We start from the raw sequence: 20329 nt of genomic DNA, 5'->3' as shown, positions 1-20329 counted from the left end.
GCAACAAGCGTTGCAGTTTCATCAGAAGCCACTGCCAGATTTCTGGATTGGGCTGCGCTCAGAGTATCCTGTCTTGGCAAATCGCGTTAAGACAATGATGCCCTTTGCAACCACGTACCTATGTGAGAGTGGATTCTCGGCCATCACTAGCAAGAAAACTAAATACAGGCACAGACTGTGTGTGGGAAAGTATTTAAGACAGACTCTCTCCAATACAACCCAACATTGCAGAGGTATGTGTATCCTTTCAAACACACCCTTCTCATTAACCTGTGGTGAGTTTTTCACAATTTTCGATGAACAAATAAAATGTAATATGTAAAATGGCTAAATAAAGAGCAAAATTATTGATTATTATTATATTATTATTTGTGCCCTGGTCCTATAAGCGTTCTTTGTCACATCCCACAAGCTGGGTTGTGACAAAAACTCTCACTCATTCTTTTGTTTAATAAATATGTCATATAGTGTAGGCTTTTACAATGATGGCAAAAAACAACATTTGAGTGTGCTGACCCTGGTGCTAGAGGGGGTACGCAGATGGAGATTGAATGTTTGAAGGGGTACGGGACTATAAAAAGTTTGTGAACCACTGGTCAACACTAATTGTCTGCCCAATCAGAATGTGGACAGGATCAGAACACAGCACCAAGTATAAACGTGGCTAAAGAGAGAGTAATGTTTTGGATTCATTGTTCCCGGGATTCATTGTTCCCACTGTTCCCGGGATCACTGAGCCCATAATAAAAAGTCATGACTATTTAGGTTACTCATTTTTTTTATTATACATTTTGTATTTTTGTAAATGTATTTTTAAAAAAAATGGAAGATAAAGCTTGCTACATTGTTTAAAATCAATCCTACCCAGTAACATCATCCGTTCCTCTGCAGGTATGTTTTGAAACCTTCATGAAGAGAAATGATAAATAAATAAATTAAGAGATACAGAGGGGGCAGGAGAAGAGGTCAAAGGGTGTCAAGCTCACACCATCTCAGTAGCATCTAAGCATGTCATCTCAGGGATGCAAAGGGTGAGTTAGTGGAGCCAGTCTCTCAGTTCATCTCCATCTCCCCAATGCAAAGTACTCCTGTTTCTACTTAGGAACATACACATAAAAGTATCATCCCTGCATTCCTGTGCAATATCCATCAAAACTACAGCAACAACTTTGAGGGAGAAAATCGTAAAATGGAGAAAAACAAAATAAACAGGCGTTGACAGCCATCGTTCTCAATGTTCTGGGTGCAACCGAGGGCAACCCTGGATTTACAACAACATGGCGGCAAGTCTCCGAGATCGAGAGAGAGAGAGAGGAAGCTGCAAAGCTGTCAGTGTCTCTTCTTCACAAGTTGCAGTGCGGCCAGAGATTCCCAGCCTTGCGGCCCTCTCCCAGTCCCCAGGTGAGCGCGGTCAGTCAGCCAGCCAGCCAGGGCGCGCTATGCTGGTCTGTGCTGCTCTGCTCTTCGTCCATTCAACCTTAGTTGACCTTGTCCTGGAATATGTACAGGTTGTTGGTGGCGGCCACGGCGATGATGTTCTCAGAGGGGTGCCAGGCGGTGTGCAGGATCTTCTTGCTGAAGTCCAGGCTGTCCACACTGATCTCGTCCTTGCGTCTCTTGCCTCCCACACACACCTTCCGGGGCTTCAGGATGGCCCGGGGCTTGCTGTTCTCCCTCGACGCCTCCAGGGTCACGTCACGCTTGGTGTTGCGGTCGAACATGCGGAAGAAGTTGTTGTAGGAGCCGGTCATGATCACACTACGGAGAGAGAAGGGGGGGGGGGGATGCCGCAACACATCAATCCCATTCATCCAACCGTATCTACTGATGATGTAAAGTATGAAGATCTCCAGTCCCACCGATCCTAATACAGCGGCGGTCACTGACCTGTCAGACCCGTTCCAGACACATTCAAACTTGTCGAAGATGCAGTCGTTCTCATACAGGGAGCACAGCTTACTCCTCAGGTAGTCGTGCACCTGGAAGAGAGAAAAAGGGGGAAATAAATGGAGATATATTTTCCAGAACCATATGTTTTCGGTAAATATATGGCTCTGGTATTTCCCCTTTGCATATTTCTTTTTTGTACCCAGCGATGTGCAGACATGCTCAGAACGCTGTATGATCTACAGTGTATCAAGGTCTCCATAACAAGCTTGACACATACAAAACAAAAGTGTACGTGTTGTAACGAGGGGGTATACTCTACCTGGTAGGTCTCCAGAGGTTTGCTCTCCATGTTGAGGTCCCACACTTTGACAGTGAGGTAGTCCCGTGTCATCAGGTAGCGCCCGCTGTGGCTGAACTTGACATCTGAGATGGAGGAGATGATCTCAGAGAAGAAGGAGCGGTTACTGGGGTCCTCCGGCTCCTCGAAGACTGCAGGGGGAACAGACAGAGGAACAAGCTGTGTTAACATCTGGCCAAAAAGCACTGGAGAAGCCACTCTCTGGCTTACAGCTTCAGTTGATTGATTAATCACTTTCACACTGCACCAGCTACTTTAAGCCATCAGCTGGCTCTTCTAAACAACTGCTAAATATGCAAAGGAAAAGGAGAGAAATAATAAATCTCACTGATAAATATTGGCTAAATAGAAAGCCATGATAAATCATGTTAGAAGACATTTATTTCTCAGTAAAACACGTAATTAACATAGTCGTATTTTGCACTGCAAACGCGTCATTAATACTTGATTATTTACTTCTGGGAATTGATCATCTATCTTTCCTCTTTATGAGTCGATCTTTATCCACTCTCAAACAGGATGATAATTGATTTGAAATGCAAATGCAGCTCCTAACGGTCAATAATTGAACACACAAATACTGTGAGCTTATTTAAGATATTAAATGCACGATATATGTGCCAATAATAGATGTTATAATATGGCTGGTCTCACTGCATAACCTCCTGTCTCTCTATGATCCGTCAATATGTTCAGCCCGGTGGAAACGGATGATTTGGGGCTCAGGGACAGAGCCTTGACTGACCTTGAAACATCAATATCACTGTGTGTTTGGATCAACTCAGAGCCATGGAGGAATACACACTGTATCCTGTGGATTTTTTGGTCCACCATTTACAAAGAACTTAGTTCATGGCCAAAAACAACTGGAGGGGGAAAAAAATCGATAAAATCCCCCTTGACATCATAGTGCTTCTCTGTTTTCCTCCATTTCCACCTTATTTTCCAATAATATCTCACAAAGACATGTCCACCTGCAGCTTAGCTCCGTTCAACAAGATGTAGCATGCAATAAATTAATTTACCAACAACCGTGCCAGGGTCCCATCATACCAATACGAATTATCACTGTGCAGCAAATGACTAACAATTAGTGACACAGTACCTGTTAGAATGGAGTAGATAGACTGTTATAGAAGTATAGGGGCTTCAGAGCGTACAACAGCCCCGGTGGCCTATGCTTAAAGGCTAGCAGTTTTCCCTGATCATGTGACCTGACTGCCTGGGACAACTCGGCCCCATAGCTTTTCCTAGTCAACTCATGGTTGGGAAAAACTCCTGGCCCTTATCATGGAGCCGGCTGACAATACACAGGCATACGAGTGGTTTGGGGTGCGGCAGAGGCGGTCTTACATTTGGAGTGGTTGTCACACAGGGCTGAGGCCCTCATGTCACACAGGCGGATGGAGCCCTTGCTGCTGCTGTAGATGAAGGTGTTACACTGGTTGGGATGGAACTCTGCTGCTGTGATCACCTCTGTCAGCTCCTCCATGTTGGCCGGCTTGATGTCCACAATGTCTGGGGTGGGGGGGGTCGGGGGTAAAGGAACTCAACCACATAGAGGAGTACTGATGCAATTCATAGCTTACAGTTTGAGACTTTCAAGTAACTATTGGACAAGAGGAGGAAAGGGAAAACCCATAGCAACCCATTAGAGGTTGCCGGAGTAAGCACCAAAAAAAAAGGAAAAAATATAATAGCATGAGGTTAAAAAAAATAAGACTTTAAAAAATGTCAAGGAATGGCAGAAACCAGCGCTGATCCGGAGGAGGGAAATGACAGCAGATCCATCACAGAGAGAGAGAGACAGGAGATGAGAGCTGAGGAGAGAGGTTGACTAGCCAGTAGCACTGTGATTGATCCAGTAAAGAGGCTCAGTAAATAAGAAGCTCAATATGTGCCCAGGGCCCCAAAGCTCAGCCATCCATTCTGCTCTGCATAGGGCATCTCATCTGTGATCTGCAGAGAACCTCAAAGTGGAAATCATTGTTGATCAATGGGGATGTACGCCTGTTTAAAGATGACCTCATTGGATTCTCTCTGACACACACCTGGGATGGGATGCAGATGACTGCTGGACAGAGACTGGCACCAGATAATGGATAATGGCCAGAGTGACAGAGAGGCAGACATATGAAGACCCAGGGGGGATATAGACAGAGATACCAGCAGCTTGCTAATTGCTATCTACCCAGTGTAAATATCAACCAAGCTGTTAGCTCAAATTACCTTCCATTTAAAGGAACAGTGGAAGTCCATGAGCATTCTGTTAAGAGGAAGATCTGATTAAGGGGGTTTGTAGGCACACTGGCATCAGCAGGTTCATACGATGAGCCATATAGATCTACAGTGCATTCGGAAAGTATTCAGACCCCTTGACTTTTTCCAAATTTTGTTACGTTACAGCCTTATTCTAAAATGGATTAAATTAATTGTTTTCATCGTCAATCTACACACAATACCTCATAATGACAAAGCAATATTTTTGCAAATGTATTAAAAATAAAAGACCGAAATACCTTATTTACACAAGTATTCAGACACTTTGCTATGAGACTCAAAATTGAGCTCAGGTGCATCCTGTTAACATGAATCATCCTTGAGATGTTTCTAAAACTTGATTGGAGTCCACCTGTGGTAAATTCAATGGTTTTTACCAGATTTGGAATGGCACACACCTGTCTATTTTGTTTGTTTGTTTTGTTTTACCTTTATTTAACTAGGCAAGTCAGTTTAGAACAAATTCTTATTTACAATGACGGTCTACCCCGGCCAAACCTGGTCTATATAAGGTCCCACAGTTTACAGTGCGTGTTAGAGAAAAAAACAAGCCATGAGGTCAAAGGAATTGTCTGTAAAACTCCAAGACAGGATTGTGTCGAGTACAGATCTGGGGAAGGGTACCCAAAAAATTCTGTAGCATTGAAGGTCCCCAAGAACACAGTGGCCTCCATCATTCTTAAATGGAAGAAGTTTGGAACCACTAAGACTCTTCCTAAAGCTGGTCGCCCATCCAAACTGAGCAATCGGGGGAGAAGGGCCTTGGTCAGGGAGGTGACCAAGAACCCGATGGTAAATCTGACAGAGCTCTAGAGTCCTTCTGTGGAGATGGGAGAACCTTCCAGAAGAAGAACCATCTCTGCAGCACTCCACCAATCAGGCCTTTATGGTAGACTGGCCAGACGGAAGCCACTCCTAAGTAAATGACAGCTCACTTGGAGTTTGCCAAAAGGCCCCTAAAGGACTCTCAGACCATGAAAAACAAGATTCCCTGGTCTGATGAAACCAAGATTGAACTCTTTGGCCTGAATGCTAAGCGTCACATCTGGAGGAAACCTCGTACCATCCCTACGGTGAAGCATGGTGGTGGCAGCATCATGCTGTGGGGATATTTTTCAGCGGCAGGGACTGGGAGACTAGTCAGGATTGAGGGGAAGATGATCGGAGCAAAGTACAGAGAGATCCTTTTTGAAAACCTGCTCCAGAGCGCTCGGGACCTCAGACTGGGGCAAAGGTTCACCTTCCATCAGGACAACAACCCTAAACACACAGCCAAGACAACGCAGGAGTGGCTTCAGGACAAGTCTCTGAATGTGCTTGAGTGGCCCAGCCAGAGCCCGGACTTGAACCCGATCAAACAGCAACGAGATGCAGCAACGTTCCCCATCCAACCTGACAGAGCTTGAGAGGGTCTGCAGAGAAGAATGGGAGAAACTCCCCAAATGCAGGTGTGCCAAGCTTGTACCGTCAAAGGTGCTTCAACAAAGTACTGAGTAAAGGGTCTGAATACTTATGTAAATGTGATATTTCAGTTTAAATTTGCAAACATTTCTAAAAACGTGTTTTTGCTTTCTCACTATGTGGTATTGTGTGTAGATTGATGAGGGGGGGGGGGGACAATTTAATACATTTTAGAATAAGACTGTAACGTAACAAAATGTGGAAAAAGTCATGAGGTCTGAATACTTTCAGGATGCACTGTATATCCTTTCATAGGTAGCAGCATAATTGGGAGAAAATGTAAATGGTCAAAATGTATTCTTAACTTAAGCCTCGTTCTCTGTTTTATCCCAGTGTTTCATAACCAAGACAATTCCAAACCTGACTGGTCTAGCTACATTATGTCAACTCACATTCTCTCAGTACGAATTTGATAGGACACACTAAATGGGCCATTCCGCCAAATCGGTGCCTTTTCCGTCCCCAGGACATTACATGCATAAATATGCACGAAAAGTATGTGTACAGTATGTGTATAATACATTATATTATTATTATCAAGCAAAGTGTCCTGCACTTTGTCCTAATTGCAATTTGAAAACACATCATGTGAAGCCTTGATAAAAACTACCTAGAACACTGAAAAAAATGGATTTTAGCCCATCCCCACTCTCTAACACTACACTTCACCATGAAAAATAATGAATATAATCCTTCAGAAATCTTATATTTTTGTATTATTGTGTGACTCTATTTCCAATCTAGACATAACATTTTAATTTTCATCGGAAAATCATAATATGTTAGTTAAAACACACATTTTAGTCGTGTCCCCAGGTTTTCACTCAGTCCTGTTAGCCTGACACATTCCCCACTCTAAAAATGTGGGACATTTCACAAGTCACATGATCAACAGGAAGTAGCATCATTTGAGTGTCCTGAAGGCCATGGGAAGACCAAAAGTAAGTTCTCTCACTCTTTTATCTGTATTTTTTTTATCATATTGTAAGTATGACTGAGAATGTCAATCTCAAAGTACAGTCCTGTTAACATCTAAGAAATAATTTAGGTATTGTTTTGTTTTTTTAGATAGTTTTGGTAAACCACTTGAAGGTGCTAAGTGTTCTCATGCTATTAGCATTGATGCCATGTGGCTACATTTCCTGTGTTTGCAAATGCTATGCTAAAAACTCAGTCCTGTTACTTTCAGTCCTGTTACTCATATGAAGGGTAACAGGACTGAATAAGAGTAACAGGAGTGAGGAGTTTGAATGAAATAGCCATTTTAAATGTGGTATATACTGTACATTGATTCATTATAATACTATTCTCTTGATTTTAAGTTTTACAGTTGGAATTACTGAAGGTGTTTTCAGTTTTACAATGTGAACACATTACTTACAGGGAGCCAATCGATTAGGTTGCCGCAGAAACGCTATCGCGCTATCGCACTCGCCGCCATGCCGACCCAGAAAGGAGAGAGAGATACTTAAAAGAAGGAACAGCAGAAATACAGGGAGGACAAGGCAGGAAGAAAACAGTCAATAACATTTAGTAAGAGGGGCAAAGCGCAGACGTCGCAAAAAGTGGAGGGAGACTTTACTACAGGATCAAGTCCAGGATAGAAGCCACGAAGCACCTCACTACGCCTCCAGATAGCCCAGTTCCAGCTACGATGAAGATGCATCAGGCAGTAAACCTAGTCCACGGAGAGCTGACCTACAGGGATGTCAGCTGCTTGTGCACAGCAAGACATCCTCTGAGCTGTGAGTGCTTTTTAATGCAAAGCATTTCACATTCAAATTGACAGAAGGCTCCCACGACCACAGAAAATCAGTGGCAAAGTCCTGAGGTTGTCGGTGAATGGTGTGTGGCTGAAGTACGACGGTCAACTGTACCCTGGCATCATCCCAGACACAAACACACACGTCAAGGTTCGTTGTATGAAAAGGACTGGGGCCAACAGCTGTTGCTGGCTAGCACGCGAAGACATCCTTTGGTACCCCTTTCAAGACTTCCTGTGTACCATCCCACCAGCGAGGCAAGTCACAGGTCGTCACATGGAAATTGACAACGACGTCTGGGCCAAACTAGAGACTGTTTCTTAGAAAAGGCAAGTTTTTGCTCATAAATTTATTGCAATTCTATATGAAATACAATTGTATGTCGTGTTTTATATGCAGAAAATAGTACTTTCAAGTTAATATTAGATACTGGTAGTCAATGTGGAGATCTGAGGATCTGCTTAATATTCTCAGCTTTTTGTATTTGTTGTCTTTCTTGCCTTTTTGTAGAGGAAGATTGAGAACCCATGCTGTGCAGAGGCAGGAGCCAGACACACATGCTGCAGGGGGATACTCACACCTCTCTCTCGCTCTCTCTCTACCGCCCACCCCGCACACACACACACAAGCACGCGCTCACATACACGCACACGCACTCATGCAAAAGCACACACACACAATTGTTACTGCTTTATGTTGCTATTTAGACTCAGATCTTTTTGGCCAAATATAATGACCTCTGTTTTATCTTTGTTTAATTGAAGGAAGTTCTTTGACATCCAGTTATTCTCACACACACAAGCACTCATTCCTGTTACTCAGTGCTCATTCCTGTTACTCAGTGCTCATTCCTGTTACTCAGTGCTCATTCCTGTTACTTAATTGTTTTTTATTTTTAAAAATAAAGATAAACCACTTATTTTTCAATTATGGTTGGTCCATCATTTAAACAATTGTTTGATAAAACACATGATAGATTTTTGATATAATTGAGGTTGGGGTCTCCCTTAAAAATAAAAAATGGCTTTGTGTTAAAAAAATGTAAAAGATTTCGCTTGCATATGACTTTTTATCTACAGCTATATATTTTTTCAACATGTAACCAATAATTTCTTTAAAGTACCCACTTTATTGAGGGAGAAACAAAGAAACTAGTTGGCATGACTTTTAATTTATATTGAAACAGTTTTGTAAGAGTTTTGGTAACAGGACTGAGAAAAATGCAACCATCTTCCACCTTGTAAAAAAAAAGATTTAAAAAATTGCCTGATTGACCATTACACATTTTGAATAGTTAAAATGTCTGTGATTAGATACAGTGCTGAAAAAAGATAAAGAATGAAGTTACATTTTGAAAAGTTACAACATGCAAATGGCACCGATTCGGCGGAATGGCCCAATTCTATTGCATACAAGAGCTTTAAACTGAATACCTATTTCATTCCCTGTGAAACTGAGAAATAATGCAATTCAGAATTAATAGTATATATTTTCTGTCCTCTAGCTTAACATCCTGACTGTGATGCATACATCATCATGAATGAGCTAATCCAACAACAAAAAATGAAAACATCTTCCAAAGTGAGACAATCTCTTAATATGAGTTCCTCAGCGGTCAGTCTAGTCATCTACAGTATGTTTGTTGGGAGAAGGATACTGAAGCTCTGGTTGGTGATCTCCAGGTTCCACAGATTGATTCTCAGGTCGTCTGTGGACATGTAGGTCTCGTAATCGTTGCTGACGGAGATGGAGTTGATGTGGTACGTGTGAGCGTTGGAGAACACCCGCCTGGGCGTCGCCTCCACCATCAGGTCCATGGGCTGCAGCACTGGCACCTAGGAGGGAGGGAAGGAGGGTGGCAGGGAGGGAAAGAAGAGTGGCAGGGAGGGCACGATGGAGGGAAGAAGAGTGGCAGGGGGGGCACGATGGAGGGAAGAAGAGTGGCAGGGAGGGCACGATGGAGGGAAGAAGAGTGGCAGGGGGGGCACGATGGAGGGAAGAAGAGTGGCAGGGAGTGCACGATGGAGGGAAGAAGAGTGGCAGGGAGGGCACGATGGAGGGAAGAAGAGTGGCAGGGGGGGCACGATGGAGGGAAGAAGAGTGGCAGGGAGGGCACGATGGAGGGAAGAAGAGTGGCAGGGGGGGCACGATGGAGGGAAGAAGAGTGGCAGGGAGGGCACGATGGAGGGAAGAAGAGTGGCAGGGAGGGCACGATGGAGGGAAGAAGAGTGGCAGGGAGGAGAGAGAAAATGGGAGAGTGATGGAGGGAGAGAAAGAGAATAAGAAAAATATGTGTTTATAAACATCAAATCACCCGTGTATTCAACAGTCAGTAATTCAGTGAGTGCAGTATTTCAAGTGCGGGCTGTTCATTCTTCACTCTGACAGTGTGAGACTGAACTGAGAGCTCCTCTAGCCAGCCCATAATGGGGAACCCCATGTTCTCACAGGGAGTAGGGTTCCTTAATGATGACAAATCTCAGCCCGGGCCCCTAGACACCAGCCACGCAACAGGGGGCCCCTAGAGAGACCCAGGCCCCCACTGTGCAAGGCCTTGTCTGCCACACTCGCACACTTTATGGGCTCCTTTCCCGACAAATGTTCCAGATTTTGTCTCCTACGCGCCTCGCAATTTAGACTAATGCATTGCCAACTCAGTGGAATCAGCAGGAGGCTGGTGCTGATGCATCATGGTCATTATCTCTGGATGTGAGGAGGACTCTTACAGAAGAGCATTAGGGTTTTATGATTGACAATGACTGCAGGAGATAGGAAACCTTGTGGCCGTTCACAAGTTCCAATTGATGATATAGGCATGCGGGTGTTTCTACCGTCATATTTGCCAAAACAATGAAATCGGTTTTAGATATCTAGATCCCAAATTAAGGTTTGTACGGTATATTGGTCCAGCACTAGTCCAGACTGCTCCTTCATTTGTGTGGAGCTGTCAGTTGTAGTGTGTGTTATTGACAGAGACTGCCCCCTCCCTCTGTCTGTCTGTGGTTCCTCTGGCTGTGTTGGAAGAGCAATAAAAGCACTGGTAAACGATAACCCCTCACAGAGCTGCTTAACGGCCATACAGGAGGAGCAGCTGTAGCCTGCAGCTCCTCGCCAGAGACCCCCCCCCCCTTCACTAGCACTCCCCCTCACACACCCACACACGCCCTCGCCTGTCTGTGCAAAGTGATAAATGCCCCTCCAGCCGCTCTCCCCACAGACACACCGCTCACACCCACCCACACACAGACAATTCACACTTGGAATTGGATTTCTACCGTCCTCAGCCATAATCCCTCAGTCTCTAATGTTCTATAGCAGTGGTATTCAACTTTTTCAGGGGCGGGGAGGCCATTTTTTCAGCCAGAATTTCTCATGACCTCACCCCAAATCTAATGACACAACCTTACAATTGGTCAATTTAGATTTTTACATCAACAAATAACCTTGAATTCATTGCATTGTCATCTCTTATTGAAAATAATAAGAAAAGAAAGAAAGAAACATTTACTCGATAACATTTTTATTTTAGTTGTTATCATCTTTCTCAAAAGCGTTCGTATATTGTCCCAGACAATAATCTGTGCTACCACTGGTCTATAGGGTCGGCACGGGAGAGACAAAAGGGAAAGATACATTTACACATCAGAGGGAGGGGGAGAGAGACTATGGAAAGAAGTAGAGGGGAAAAGGAATATGGAGAATCCAGGAGGGAGACGGTCTATTGACAATTTGACAGAGAGAGGAAGAGAGGAGTAATGAGTGATAGTGATAACTAGTGACAGAGAGAGAGAGAGAGAGAGAGAAAGAGAGGAGTAATGAGTGATAGTGATAACGAGAGAGAGAGAAGTAATGAGTGATAACGAGAGAGAGAGAGAGAAGTAATGAGTGACAGTGATAACTAGTGACAGAGAGGGGGAGTGGGACATGCTCACTAATGTGCATTCACTCTTGGGCGCCTCCTTGGCTGACCATTATTGGGTATCTGTCTGACAGTGAACACAAACCATCTGTCAACGCCACAGAGACACAGCGCAGCACAGCCAATGATTATCAGATATGAGTCTGCTAGCATGATGAGTGTCTCTCAGCGCCACGGCACGGTCACACCATCACACAGCGAGAGGTGGAGGAGAAGCATGCTGCAGAGACTGCTGAGGTCATTAACTCATACATCAACGTCTGTTTCTCAGATGAGGCAGCGCTGGGAGGAGCTGCTTCGGTCCACAGTTATTACTCAATAGAAAGACCTGGACATAAATCAAGCCAAGCGGGTGATATGTTCAGACAGGATAGGAGAGGCATGGGAAACCCACCTTCAACCCAAATGGATAGTAAATCCTCCTTAAGTGTACCATCTCACTATAAGCATAGCATACACAGTGGTATGCATGCTAGTGAGCAGTGGACATTTTCAATAACATTGATCCTGTACTGGTCCCACATAGGGTTAAGTGTAGTCAGTTAGTAAGGTCTCCTCTGCAGGGCACCGGGACAGACTGACAGTACATCCCGCCTCTCTGATGGGTGACATCATGTTTCCTCTCAGAGTGACTGACAGACATTTTCTTCGCTCGCCAAGCGAGGAGTTTTTGTATGTAGGTCAATGAGGGAGTGTCAAATTTGGTTAACAAATAATTGACTGGCATATTTGCCAGGTGTGACTTACTTGATCTAATAGAAGTTTCGTAATGATTAGGTTGTTACGAGTGTACTGATATAAGTAGGACACGTGACATCCCGGCAACTTTGCGAAAACACACTATTTATTGGAGTTGTGCCTGGTCGTCACTAGTTACCACAGCCACAAAATCATAAACCATAACTATTTCTACAATTTCTCTTCTTAAAATGTGATTTTAAACCTAACCTTAAATTAATACAAAAAAAAATGAATGTTCTGTTTTCAGGACTTTTTACGACAGAGCCCATTTTGACTTTGTGGCTGTGGTAACTAGCAGAAACCGTTGTGCCTGTGGTGCCTGTACACGCGTATCTGCCTTCTCATTGGCTCTAATTATCCCACCTGATCTTGCCTTACTCCCGACTGCCTTCCATTTTTTCTCATTGTTAGAGCAGCCACTAGAGTATCTGGTCAATATAATGTCTGTGCCAGTCCTCGAACCAGTGCTTGACTTGGAATGAAATAGGTGCCGGTACTCATTTTGGGTGCCGGTACTGCTTACATTTAGGTGCCGAAGCTCCACAATACTTTTGAGCTAATATTCTATAAAAGGGGCAGGAGCTCAAGCAGTAGAACATTGAAGTTGCCGGTACTCAGCTCCGGTGAGCTCCTGTCCAAGCCAAGCACAGCCTGCAACACTGTCGCTCCCTCCCACTAACTTAATCCCATTCAATGATGTTTCACAATTCCATCTCTCAACCGTAATGTGATTTCTATTGATTCCCAAAGGCTGTGTTGCGTAAGGGTCAATTTGGGCCCAGAGTGGAAAATGGGAGCATGAGGAGAGAGGGATGATTGGCACGAGCCAGGGGTCGAAATATTGATACAGTTTCTGCACTGCTCACCTCTCTCCTAAATCAATATGATATTTACTGAGGAGTGCGGAGTGTGAGCTCTTGAACGAAGGAAAACATGTCTATTACATTTTTTTTATATATAATGAGAGTGGAGGAGAAAAAGAGAGGATTCAATTCCAATGTTTGTTCTGGGGGTTTTCTTTCATGTAACACAACAAAGATGAAAATTGGCATTTTATGTTTATAAAGGAAAAGACAACAAAGCTCTACCCATCTTAAGACCTCTGTTTACACCAGCTATAATCTACCATCGTGGCTTTACCATCTGACAGCTACCAATAGAGTGGATTCGGACATGTCCCAGCCTGCTGTCTGTGTATCCATGGAGATGGGGGTGATATTTGACCCCATGAGGACCCCTGGTCACAGGATGGTGGAGACAGATGGGTCACTACTGGACCTGGTTAATGTTTGGTCAGTCAGCAGCATTGGCGCTTGGTGTCCCCTGCTTACCCCGCCCCTACCCCCCTCTAAGAGCCAGAAACACCCCTCCACACCCTCACACTGACAGACATGTGCATTTGGCAAGATATGAAACCAGGCGAGTTTCTTTAATCCCTCAGTGGCACTGGGGGAGAGATAGAGGCTTAGACTGCCATAGGGAGCGATAATGACACAGGTTGCCAGAGGAAGGATGACATCAGTGTTCAACCTCTGTGTGTAGCACTGGGCGGGTGGGCACAGAGATGCCCGGAGGCTGTGGTGACACCGTGGTGGGGCATGGGTTGGCATCTTACCCGCAGGGCGGTGATGGTGGCTGGGTCTCGGATCCTCCCATCCTCGTCCTTCAGGTTGTAGCCCTCCGGTCTCTTGTCCCGCTCACTGATCTTCCACAGCTTCACTGTTTTATCTACAGGGCGGAGAGGAGGAGGGGAGAGAGGGATGCGTAACAACAGACGAGGGATAGGCTAAACGAAAGGTGTACTGTGCTGATCTGGCTTGGGGAGATAGCTAGCTGCGCTGAGGCGGGTAGGAGGGCGACTCAGTGGTGTGCGGCTCGATCTGCTGTGCTGCTACAGTATTGGAAGCTTGCCACTGCGGAGGGTTGGCATGGCATAAATAGATAGCAGATATATCAGCTGAGATCAATAGCCTCCAATTAACCTGATTAAAGCCTCCTGTTGCCAGCCCAGCTTGTTCCACTGATGTCCTCTGCCCTCACAGGAGTCTGTCTGCTGATGCAAGTTCCCCGTCTCATACATTTAGTGAAATGTGAAAGGAGGGGCACTGCAGTATTGTAAAGGTCAATGGAGTGACTGATGAATATGTGAATATGTAACTTGAGAAGAGCCACTTCCTGCCTCTTGTGGCACTTAACATGAAGACCTTTCCATAAAGCAGCTGCTTGGCTAAAATCAATAAGGCTGTGTTATGCAACAGGTGATGTAATGGAGGTAATGGAACCATTAGCAGACACTAACGTCGACAAGTGAGCAGTAAAATATGGCGATTTCCCTAAAACTGGCTGTGCGGCTTACCATTGGTGGAGAGGAGGAAGTAGGCAGCGTTCTGTTGAGGCAGCCAGCGGATCTTGTTGATCTTCTCCTCGATCTCCAGGCTCTTCAGGTAGTCAAACTCAGGCTCGTGGCTCTGGAAGGTGCTGTAAACGTTGTACTCCCCTCTCCTGTGGGGCTGGTTCTTACTCTGAAACAACAAGGACAATGTTGGGAGTTTGTGGAAGAATGGCCAGATGTTCTGGGATTATTCAGCTATTCAGACATGCAAACGAAAAAAAGGCCAGTGTTTGAAGTTTGACAATGAAATTAAGATAATGATATTGCGGGATGAGGATACAGAGGAGGGGTACATTGAACACAATTTGAGAGTAGGGATTCCTATTTGCATTGAATAGACAAAATGTAAGGAAACAGCAACGCAAGATTTTCACAGCAGCAGCAGTGTCGATGGCCTGGTTTCTGCTTTCTAGATCAAGCATACATACGCACACTACCCAGGAACTACCCAGGAACAAACAAAACATGGGGACTGTAGTATGTTGAGCAGTCACCAAAATCCCTCTCCGGCATTATACGTGTTGACATAACTGCTGACATAGTACAGACCTTGTGCCTCCATAAGGTATTTTTGTTGAGTAGAACTATGAGAAATCAGGCAAAAGTGGGTTAAATCTATTGTAAGGCTGTCAGGATCTGTAGTAAGGGCCAGCGAGATAGCTCAATAACAGCCCAGCAGCCTCAGCTCAGCCAACATGGCAGGTCAGGTTTCACCTCAGGAAGCTTCAGTATCAATAGAGCCAAATCAGATGACCAAACAAGAGGGGAGGGTATTAATGGAAACAGATTTGCCCTCTGCGGGGGTGAAGACGGGGGGAAGCAAGAGGGGGGGGGGGGGAGCGCCTCTGGTGTGAGGATTAGCGGATACTATGGAGCGCCTTGAAATCAGCTGGAAGGTGAAAAGACGCGGAGAAGGGGGGGGGGTGGGGGGGGGGACTCATGCAGTCCCTGACGTTCATATTTTCTCACAGCCAGACAGAAGATTCAGACGCTGTCTAGTCCTTTCATCCAGCTTCCAAAGGAGACGGTAGGCCTCCCCGAGTGGCCCATAATCTTTCCATAATACCTCCTACAACCACTGAATAAACATTCACAGACCCTTAACACTTTCACTACTAGTACTACTGCTACTACTACTGCTGTTACAGCTACAACTACTACTACACAGTAACCCAGCGAATGTAAGAGCTCAGACACAGCAATAGTGTTTGCTCGCCGAGAGTACTTAGCATCTCTGAACAGAGTGTCAGGCATAATTTGCGAACCGAGTGCACACCAATTTTACATGTAGAATCGGGTGAAGACAGTCAGATGTCAACAGTGGGTGGTCCCTGAAACACAGTGCGCGGAACGATCAGCAGACAAACGCTAGATCAACATTCGGTGCCATGCGTGCGAGCCTTTACTGTAACACGCTGGCACTGTTTCTTCCAGATCCAACCAACATCTAAACTGAGCAAAAAAAGACACGTCCTCTCACTGTCAACTGCGTTTACTTTGAGCAAACTTAACATGTGTAAATATTTGTATGAACATAACATGATTCAATAACTGAGACGCAAACTGAACAAGTTCCACAGACATGTGACTAACAGAAATGGAATAGTGTGTCCCTGAACAAAAAGGGGGGGCGGGGGTCAAAATCAAAAGTAACAGTCAGTATCTGGTGTGGCCACCAGCTGCATTAAGTACTGCAGTGCATCCCCTCCTCATAGACTGCACCAGATGTGCCAGTTCTTGCTGTGAGATGTTACCCCACTCATCCACCAAGGCACCTGCAAGTTCCCGGACATTTCTGGGGGGAATGGCCCTAGCCCTCACCCTCCGATCCAACAGGTCCCAGACATGCTCAATAGGATTGCGATCCGGGCTCTTCGCTGGCCATGGCAGAACACTGACATTCCTGTCTTGCAGGAAATCACGCACAGAACGAGCAGTATGGCTGGTGGCATTGTCATGCTGGAGGGTCATGTCAGGATGAGCCTGCAGGAAGGGTACCACATGAGGGAGGAGGATGTCTTCCCTGTAACGCACAGCGTTGAGATTGCCTGCAATGACAACAAGCTCCGTCCGATGATGCTGTGACACACCGCCCCAGACCATGACGGACCCTCCACCTTCAAATCGATCCCGCTGCAGAGTACAGGCCTCGGTGTAACGCTCATTCCTTCGATGATAAACGCGAATCCGACCATCATCCCAGGTGAGACAAAACCGCGACTCGTCAGTGAAGAGCACTTTTTGCCAGTCCTGTCTGGTCCAGTGACAGTGGGTTTGTGCCCATAGGCGACGTTGTTGCCGGTGATGTCTGGTGAGGACCTGCCTTACAACAGGCCTACGAGCCCTCAGTCCACCCTCTCTCAGCCTATTGCGGACAGTCTGAGCACTGATGGAGGGATTGTGCGTTCCTGGTGTAACTCGGGCTGTTGTTGTTGCCATACTGTACCTGTCCCACAGTTGTGATGTTCAGATGTACCAATCCTGTGCAGGTGTTGTTACACGTGGTCTGCCACGCGAGGACGATCAGCTGTCCGTCCTGTCTCCCTGTAGTGCTGTCTTAGGCGTCTCACAGTACGGACATTGCAATTTATTGCCCTGGCCACATCTGCAGTCCTCATGCCTCCTTGCAGCATGCCTAAGGCACATTCACGCAGATGAGCAGCGACCCTGGGCATCTTTATTTTGGTGTTTTTCAGAGTCAGTAGAAAGGCCTCTTTAGTGTCCTACATTTTCATAACTGTGACCTTAATTGCCTACCGTCTGTAAGCCGTTAGTGTCTTAACGACCGTTCCACAGGTGCATGTTCATTAATTGTTTATGGTTCATTGAACAAGCATGGGAAACAGTGTTAGAACCCTTTCCAATGAAGATCTGTGAAGTTATTTGTATTCCTACGAATTATCTTTGAGAGACAGGGTCCTGAAAATAGGACGTTTATGAATGGTAATGCATGTGCCGATGTGATGTTATTTCATTCAAGGTTCAATATGGGTTCATTCGATGCAGGTTTATGAGCTAGATGTCAAATGGTTAGTGACATGGTAAAACAGAGTGCCAGGATGTGAAAGACATGATGAGAATGGGGGTTTGTGCCGGTCTTACCTCCTGTTCTCTCTGGAACACCACTACTCTCCCTCCCTTGTCCCCCGTTGCCAGCAGCTCTCCAGTTGGGTTGAACTCAACCGTGGATATGATGTCAGCTGGAAGATAAGACACACAGAGAAACGTTACCTCACTGAGATACTCAATACAGTGATACAGTACATTACCCAGCGACTGTATGCCTGAATGAGTCACGTTCTGTTTCCCTCACCTCATTGATAACCGTAAAATCTATTTTTCAAGACCCAGCTATGTGAAATTAAATTGGTGAATGGCTTGAAATGCACTACATCACCAAAAGTATGTGGACACCTGCTCGTCAAACATCTCATTCCAAAATCATGGGCATTAATATGGAGTTGGTCCCACCTTTGCTGCTATAACAGCCTCCACTCTTCTGGGAAGGCTTTCCACTAGATATTGGAACATTGCTGCAGGGACTTGCTTCCATTCAGCAACAAGAGCATTAGTGAGGTTGGGCACTGATGTTGGGCGATTAGGCGTGGCTTGCAGTCGGCTTTCCAATTCATCCCAAAGGTGTTTGATTGGGGTTGAGGTCAGCGCTCTGTGCAGGCTAGTCAAGTTCTTCCACACTGATCTCAACAAACTATTTCTGTATGGACCGTGCTTTGTGCACGGGGCATTGTCATGCTGAAACAGGATTCTGCAAACTGTTGCTACAAATTTGGAAGCACAGAATTGTCTAGAATGTCATTGTAAGCTGTAGCGTTAAGATTTCCCTTCACTGTAACTAAGGGGCCTAGCCTGAACCATGAAAAACCGCCCAGATTCGTCTGTTGGACTGCCAGATGGTGAAGCATGATTCATCACTCCAGAGAACACGTTTCCACTGCTCTAGAGTCCAATGTCGAGCTTTGCACCACTCAAGCCGACGCTTGAAGTTGCGCATGGTGATCTTGGGCTTGTGTGCGGCTGCTCGGCCATGGAAACCCATTTCATGAAGCTCCTGACGAACAGTTCTTGTGCTGACCTTGCTTCCAGAGGCAGTTTGGAACTCGGTAGTGAGTGTTGCATCCGAGGATAGACGATTTTTACGTGCTATGAGCTTCAGCGGTCCCGTTCTGTAAGCTTGTGAGGCCTACCACTTCGCGGCTGAGCCATTGTTGCTCCTAGACATTTCCACTTCACAATAACAGCACAGAGTTGACCGGCAGCTCTAGCAGAGCAGACATTTTACAAACTGATATGTTGGAAACGTGGCATCCTATGACGGTGCCACGTTGAAAGTCACTGATTTCTTCAGTAAGGCCATTCTACTGCCAATGTTTGTCTATGGAAATTGCATGGCTGTGTGCTTGACTTTATACACCTGTCAGCAATGGGTGTGACTGAAATTGCCGAATCCACTAATTTGAAGGGGTGTCCACATACTTTTGTATATACTGTCTAGTGTAGGCGGGTCAAGAGGCAGAGTTAGAAAACATAACCTTGATTCTTAAATGCATTCAAGCGGTCTATTTTCACGCCCCTGCAGTTGATGTGCTCCTCAAGTCTTTGAAGGCCTGCTCTCTCCGAGGCAGAAAGGCCTGCTCAGATAGCGTGTCCATGGATCGGATCAATTATGTGTGCCACTAGCTCATCTCAGGGCCGATGAAAGGCCTGGGCCACCACTACAACAACAGCCTGGGCCACTCACAATGTTACAGCCCCCTCGCTAGGCTAGCTCCATCAGTAGCACCCCCCTGCCCCTTGCCCCCACACTGTCTGTCCCCACCCCATTCATATGCAAAACCCTCTCACACATCTCCCCGACACACACGCCAGATCTCTACAATAACACGGTATGGTGGACCTGGAGAATTACAGCCTGCTGCTTCTCTCTGTGGCAGGGAAGCCTCCGCAATGTGTCTCCACAACTCAATCACATCAGATCAGATACAAATGACATTTCTGGTCCACCCGTCGCACACTCGGAACACTCCATTCTGTGGTTGACAGTGAAATTGCATTACAAAAGAGCCACCCCCACACCCTCTTCCCACAATATCAAAGATGGTAGATAGATGCTCACACTCATGTTCATATATAGAGATGGAAGACCAATGTCTGTCTTAACAGACCCCAACAGGGTGGCCAGGCATCCAACCGTAGACGATGGTACAGAATTACTGTTACTCTGAGAAACATACACAAACTACACCTAGGACAACACAAACGTCTCACTTAGCAGCATCACTGTAGGTGGTGCGCCAATCCAGATAACCCGTCTGCATTCCAGGGGCTTAGAGAAATGGCAAAGGAAGCTGCCATTGTTGGCTGTCTTGCGGTGTGATGAGGACTATCTAACCCACACAGCCACAGAGGAAAGTAGGGCAATCGGGGATGTTTAATTAAAGCGACCCCTCACTAGGGAGCGTTGAAGAACTGCGACACCACCATGGAACTTAGGGAACGAATGCTCT

At 45.6% G+C, this 20329-nt stretch overlaps 1 protein-coding gene across 3 annotated transcripts in view; it reads right to left on the bottom strand.

Annotated features, from left to right (window-relative positions):
- Positions 1-760: 760 nt before the first annotated feature.
- Positions 761-20329, bottom strand: part of ppp2r2bb (protein phosphatase 2, regulatory subunit B, beta b) — a 109910-nt gene continuing 90341 nt past the window's right edge. For all 3 annotated transcript variants that reach the window (XM_055879087.1, XM_055879098.1, XM_055879105.1), the window contains exons 2-9: positions 17907-18004; positions 14769-14934; positions 14028-14140; positions 9410-9587; positions 3602-3766; positions 2210-2379; positions 1888-1979; positions 761-1758 (exon numbers count right to left, since the gene is read on the bottom strand). In XM_055879087.1, coding sequence (XP_055735062.1) covers positions 1479-1758; positions 1888-1979; positions 2210-2379; positions 3602-3766; positions 9410-9587; positions 14028-14140; positions 14769-14934; positions 17907-18004 — 1262 coding nt within the window. In that variant the 3' untranslated portion in view covers positions 761-1478. The remainder of the gene's footprint in view (positions 1759-1887; positions 1980-2209; positions 2380-3601; positions 3767-9409; positions 9588-14027; positions 14141-14768; positions 14935-17906; positions 18005-20329) is intronic.

The sequence above is a fragment of the Salvelinus fontinalis genome, chromosome 2 (assembly GCF_029448725.1).
Source record: "Salvelinus fontinalis isolate EN_2023a chromosome 2, ASM2944872v1, whole genome shotgun sequence".
In the NCBI taxonomy this organism is placed as follows: domain Eukaryota; kingdom Metazoa; phylum Chordata; class Actinopteri; order Salmoniformes; family Salmonidae; genus Salvelinus; species Salvelinus fontinalis.
Note: the sequence above shows the minus strand (reverse complement) of the source record. Positions and strands in the feature narration are given on the sequence as shown.